The sequence below is a fragment of the Setaria italica genome, chromosome IV (assembly GCF_000263155.2).
Source record: "Setaria italica strain Yugu1 chromosome IV, Setaria_italica_v2.0, whole genome shotgun sequence".
Taxonomy (NCBI): Eukaryota; Viridiplantae; Streptophyta; class Magnoliopsida; order Poales; family Poaceae; genus Setaria; species Setaria italica.
This window is the reverse complement of record NC_028453.1, coordinates 329,273-335,714: the sequence shown is the minus strand read 5'-3', so window position 1 is coordinate 335,714 and position 6,442 is coordinate 329,273. Positions and strand designations below refer to the sequence as shown.

At 40.2% G+C, this 6,442-nt stretch overlaps 1 protein-coding gene across 1 annotated transcript in view; it reads left to right on the top strand.

Annotated features, from left to right (window-relative positions):
* Positions 1 to 5,429, top strand: part of LOC101769332 (protein transport protein SEC16A homolog) — a gene marked incomplete in the record, with an annotated part of 8,438 nt that extends 3,009 nt beyond the window's left edge. Inside the window, 12 exon segments of the mRNA XM_012845507.3 lie at positions 121 to 444; positions 1,204 to 1,323; positions 1,400 to 1,522; positions 1,628 to 1,789; positions 2,306 to 2,431; positions 2,507 to 2,641; positions 3,142 to 3,269; positions 3,339 to 3,450; positions 3,530 to 3,850; positions 3,919 to 4,026; positions 4,113 to 4,411; positions 4,487 to 5,429. Coding sequence (XP_012700961.1) covers positions 121 to 444; positions 1,204 to 1,323; positions 1,400 to 1,522; positions 1,628 to 1,789; positions 2,306 to 2,431; positions 2,507 to 2,641; positions 3,142 to 3,269; positions 3,339 to 3,450; positions 3,530 to 3,850; positions 3,919 to 4,026; positions 4,113 to 4,411; positions 4,487 to 5,045 — 2,517 coding nt within the window.
* Positions 5,430 to 6,442: the final 1,013 nt, after the last annotated feature.

The window sequence follows — 6,442 nt, the reverse complement described above, 5'->3', positions numbered from 1 at the left end:
CTGCGGAAGAACTCCTATGCACTCTTATCACAGCGGAAATAAGGTACAGTAAGATTATGTGCTTGTAGTATTCTTCTTGTAGTGAGTAGTGACTAATTACTTTTGTTGCTGCAATCTAAGGGCAATTCTGGTCGGATGGTGTCAGTTCATAATATTTCAGAAATTGTTGCTGATAAGATTGATCATTCAAGCGTGGCTAATGGCAGTGCGCTTAGTTACTTCCATGCTTTGTGTCGTCAACCTATTCCTGGACCTCTTGTTGGTGGTAGTGCTGCATCAAAGGATGTGAATAAATGGCTTGATGATATGATTGCAGTATATGAATCTTCTCTGACCGAATTCCAGAGAGGGGATGTTCAGAAGGTGCTTATTTCGTTGTTGAAAATACTGTGTCAACACTATGGAAAACTCCGTTCACCCTTTGGGTCTGACCCATCACAGGAGGTATTCTCTGTCTGGCTTGACTATATTGCACAGATGATTCTGTTCGCAATAATTCATATTTTTTGTTTGAGCCTCAGTTGTCATTTACTGTATTACGAATCTTCCAATAAGAAAAACATATAGCACACACCACTGTCATCCTTGTCAGTCTTTGTTTTCTCTAAGATCACATATTAAATATGATCTGGTTTCTGATAACTTGTGAGGAGATATTTTTGTTATGGATTTGTTCAGTATTAATATTTTAAGTTACCATTCATGGATAGTGGAAGATTTACTCTATGGTATTTATCTGAACGCCTTCTGGATCTCTTTTTTAGTCCAATCCTAAATTGTGATTTATATACTTGCTCGAATAACATGATATCTTGATGCTTAAGCTCAATTTTTTCCATCTGAGATATATACTTTTAAGATGCTTAGTATTATGATTGTGTTGTTTTGTCAATTGCTCTGGTAAGATGACCAAATTTTCAGTTATCAATGGAACTGTAGCTATGATAATGAAACAAAGAAATATGTTGGAAGATGATTAATCAGTCCGATAATGCCCATGTATACAAATCAAGTCATAGTCCATGTATATGTATTCTGACCTGAGAAATGAAAAGATGTATTGTTGTGTTCATTCTCTAATTAAATTCAGCCAGATGTATCATGTGCTGAGAAGGGCTCTTTTTGACGGGATGCTTTACTCTATTGTGGTTAGTATTTTAATTTTTGTATGGATACTGATTTTGTTTTAACTATTTGTAACAGGGTATAGATGGCCCAGATATGGCGGTTACAAAACTTCTCTCATCTTGTAAGAGCAGTGCTGATATGAAAGGGTATGGAGTCCATTGCATGAGGAATCTTCCTTCGGAAAGCCAGATTCAGGTAATTGTTATTCTCTTGTCTGTGCTGCAATAATTAACAAACGGATATCCTTTTTTAGGCAAATACCCTATTGCAGGCTACTGCTCAGGAGGTTCAAAATCTCCTAGTTTCTGGTAGAAGGAAAGAGGCCCTTCAGTATGCACAGGAAGGTCAACTTTGGGGACCCGCACTGATCCTTGCTTTACAACTTGGTGATAAGGTCTGTTTTCGAATTGAAACTTGGAGTCTCTAGATTAGTTGGATGGCACATCTGGATTTTCTTTCCCCGAGTGATTTCTTATTGCTTTACTACCTCATGATGCAGTTTTATGCGGATACAGTGAAGAAAATGGCTCATTGCCATCTGGTGTCTGGATCACCTTTGAGGACATTGTGCCTTCTTATTGCTGGACAACCTGCAGATGTTTTCAATTCTGAGAACCCCGTCAACAGTGGTGATTTGTATACACACCATCAACCTGTAGAGGTAATATACGCTCCCTCCATTCGTACATATCCTTTTGGACATCAACATGGTCTGCAATACGCAACTTTGACCACTATTTTTATATGTTTTTAATAAAAGATTGTAAAACTGCTATATCACAAAAGTATTTTTTTTTGTGACAAATCCAATAGCAATATCTTCATACGCCCAATCCGAATAGTTCTTTCAAATTGTGAATGGAGTTACTGTACTTGGAATAGTGTTTTAAGTGCAATGATAACTGTCTCAATGGAAAATATTATCATCCTTGACTTCATCGTTTACTTTGAAGCAGGAGAAGCATCTACATTCATCTCATGATGCGTTACTTAACGCATCATCTCATGTTCTTTAGAAACTATACGCATAGTCACATCTCTTTTATGTATAGTGATTTTCTTTTTTGCTTCACCATTCTCAAGTTCCTGCATTTTGATTTTGAGAGAACTCATCAGACATGCCTTCCTTTTCATTGTAATATTTGAAAGTTGAAACTCACTTTCCAGTTTTGGACAGGTTGCTCCTAGGGGTATGCTGGATGACTGGCAAGAGAATTTGGCTATTATAACTGCAAACAGGACAAAAGGTGATGACCTCGTAATTACCCACCTTGGGGATTGCCTTTGGAAGGAGAAAAATGAGGTTTGAGTGCTATGCATTGAATATACTTGTTTCAGTTTTATGGTTAGAGTTTAATGCACTGTTTATTTTATGCAGGTTGCATCTGCCCATTCGTGCTATTTAGTTGCTGAACTAAATATTGATTCGTACTCTGAAAGTGCAAGGATGTGCCTCATTGGTGCAGACCACTTGAGAAGTCCACGCACATTTGCCAGCCCTGAAGCCATCCAGGTCAATATTGTTAATCTGCACCATTTATTTTTCCTAGTTTACTCTGAAGATTGTCTTCTGCTGCTAGTGCAAGTGTTAGGTTCTGATTGAGGGTGCTATGGTACATTACCATCATGCTTCACTGAAGATTGTTTAGAGTGCTTTAGGAAAATATCACACAGATGAATTTGCATGATATTATTGTGGCATACGGGTTATGTAATGAAATGAACATTTCTGTATCTTGCTTCAAGTTCAAATTCCTTTGACCTGTAGAGCAGATATATTACCAAATCTTTCAAAAAGGATTTTATCATATTAGAACTTTTTTTGTTGGTATATCATATGATAAGTTATTGTAGTGATTAAAGCTTTTGCTCTTATGTTCTATTTTGGCAATTCCTTATGGTCGCATCTATATTTTGCTCCATTACTGGTTTCTGTACTTGTTCTAGTATTTCTGTGATTTTCCATGGTTCTCGCATGCCCCTGATCAAAGGTTCTTCCTATGCAACTAACAGAGAACGGAGGTGTATGAGTATGCAAAGGTTCTTGGTAATTCTCAGTACATACTCTTGCCATTTCAACCATACAAGCTGATATATGCATATATGCTTGCGGAGGTTGGGAAGGTTTCTGATTCACTGAGGTAGGTTGTTGAGTTATCATTTCAGTATTTTTCCTCGGCTCTTAGTTGACATTGAATTGCCTTGTCAAGGTATTGTCAAGCATCTCTGAAGGTTCTGAAGGCCTCTGGTCGCACACCTGAATTAGAAGCATGGAAACAATTGTTTTCAACCCTAGAGGAAAGGATACGTACTCATCAACAGGTACTTCGTGTACTGTTGCTATTATTTTTCGTTGAGCATTTCTTTTCTTTTCGCTGATAGTCAATTTGCTGCTATTTAGGGTGGATATGCAACAAATCTTGCCCCTGGAAAGATTGTTGGGAAGCTTTTCACATCACTTGACAAATCTTTGTCCCGCATGATGGGTACACAATCTGCACCGATGCCGCCGCTGACACAGGGCGCTGCAAATGAAAGAGATGTCTATTCACCTCCTGATACAAAAGTTGTAAATAATCAGTCAGTGATGTCCATGTCACCTCTAATGTCTTCTGCTTCAGAGCAGTCTATGAGCGAAATGGCAGGAAATAGCGGCCCTGGTAGGGAAGTTGCACATAACAGAAGTATTTCTGAGCCGGACTTTGGCAGAGCCCCACAAAAGGTACCTGTGTGATACTGTGCTCTGAATATTTATGAATTCTCTCTTTTTACCTACATTTGATATTTTAGCAGGCTGCTGGGTCAAGTAAGGCACAAAGCACATCAGGTTCAGGAAGTTCACGCTTTGGATGGTTGGTGCAGAAGACAGTGGGGCTTGTTTCAAAATCTCATCGTCAGGTACGTACTAGCTCACTGAGCACATTATTTTATTCTTACCTATGGTCCTACTGTAGTAACGTGCTTAATCACCTTATGGTCTGAAGGCAAAGTTAGGGGAACAGAACAAGTTCTACTATGATGAGAAGCTGAAGCGGTGGGTGGAAGAAGGCGCTGAGGTCCCTGCTGAGGAGCCTCCGCTTCCCCCACCTCCGATGAAATCCTCATTCCAGAACAGTATTCCAGAGCCAAACTTGAATGGTCCCCCAGTTGGTGGAGGTTATACCGCTAATGGATTCACAGAAGCTAAAGCTTCGAATCCTTCGGAGCCAAGTTCTGGGATGCCACCGATGCCACCCACCCAGAACCAATTCTCAGCACGTGGAAGGATGGGTGTTAGATCAAGGTGATTTGCTTAGTTATTATTTTTCCTAATTTCTTTTTCGCATCAGCTGGGTGTAACATTTTCTTCTTTGTCTAGGTATGTTGACACTTTCAACAAGGGTGGTGGTGGTGCAAATGCCTTTGGTGCAGCAGCAATGTATAGCAAACCAGCCGCTCCATCTATGAGCCCACTGTCGGGTGCAAAATTCTTTGTGCCAACTCCTGCTGCTGTTGCTTCAGAACAGACGGCTGCTGATGCAACAGGGGATGCCCACAGTGAAACCGCTCAACAGGATGGACCCTCATCCTCACCAGCGGTGGAGGCAGCATTCAGTTCACCGGCACCACCAGTACCGATGCAGTCAACCATTCAGCGGTACCCAAGTGGGGACAACATTCAGCGGTACCCTAGTATGGATAACATCGTGGCACCCTCAGACGGCGTCAACAGCTCAATGTCAAGGTCAAGAGCGTCTTCATGGAGTGGAGCATACCCAGAGCAATTGAGCAGCACTGCTGTTTCCAGATCACCCGATGGACAGAACATGCGGTCACCAATGATGCCTGGAGTAAGACCTCCGCACAGCCGTTCCAGCAGCAACTCATCGCTTCAGTTCAATGGTTTAGGTGAGGATCTTCACGAGGTTGAGCTCTGATATTTGACGGGCGGCGACATCCTTCACCGTGAAATCTCTGAGCTTTTACCCTTTTGGTCTTTCTGTAATTTACGATAGGGAAAGGAAAAAAAGAGTGGCGTCCCTTTTCGTTTTTTTTTACAGGAGAAGCATGTGGATGCCGCTGTACCTGTACAGATGATAGTTCACTCGTTCGCTAGATGCAAAATGTATCAAGGAGAGACATAGGTTAAGATAGCAACCAAGATGTAGAAAGGCTGGCAATACCCATTTTTTTTTCTATAAATACTTAAATTATAACCATGATTCATTGTTAAGCTGGACGCTTGGAAAACTTCCATGAATAACTTCCATGCGGCTAGTAAGCTCAATAATGTTGGTACATTTGCTCTTCTAAATCATCAATGCTCGGCTGGGAGCCTTTCTGCTGGTTGGTTTATCATTAGATATTCAGACGGAGAATGCAAATGTAATTGAAAATTGAATTCGGTTTCCTATTCTGGACATGCTGTTTCGTCATGTTAGATAGACTATCTCATCTGGATGTCCTCGACACGCAGCTCCTCCATGGATATCCTGGAGATGATGTTTCGTCATGTTAAGACTATTTCATATGGATGTCCTTGACACAGAGATTACAGGTTGAAATAACAATTAAAAACAAAGAACACTTTGTTCATCAGATAAACTAAACTTGCTTCATGATCTGAATAATTACTCCACTTAACACCAAGAAATTAGGGGGCAATAAGCAGCCTCCAACCAGCTGGGGCAGCCTGAGCGTGTTTGCCTCAAGAAAGTGTCACCCAATCCAAGGAAAACCTAAGCAAAGCTTTAAAAAAACAAAAATCACAGATGGTCTTTCCTCAAACGAAGATAACGAGAGCATTTACATCATTCTGGAACTGTTACTTCAGTCAGAAATCTTGCAGATGCTGTCAGAGTTTGAGTTAATCTATCCCAACTCCCAGTTCTTATGTTCCAAGTTCTTGTTAGGTGTTGCTGGTCCACACTCTGTAAACAAAAAAGATGAACATCATCTCTCTTTTTATCCTCAACACGCATGAGCTATGTACTTTATATTAAGAAGAAATAAAGGGTGGAACACCCTTACAACACGCCCAAGACCACTTCAGGCTTTTAGCACATAAACCCAATTTGCTTCAAAGGAGTAACCCGATGGCTTCAAATAAACAAATTCAAATATATATCATTATCACCAAATTTAGGCTTTTACCAGACGTAAAATCATGATTGCAATTTTAACTTTAATAGACTAGTTGCTGGTTTATTTTTCTGCTAAATATTATTTTGCATGTGTAATGGTACAGAAACTATTATCCAAGAGTTGCTGATTCTGCGATGTGACTATCAAGCAAAAGAAAAAATGAAAGCCTTTGAGTGTTTTTGCGAGTTTA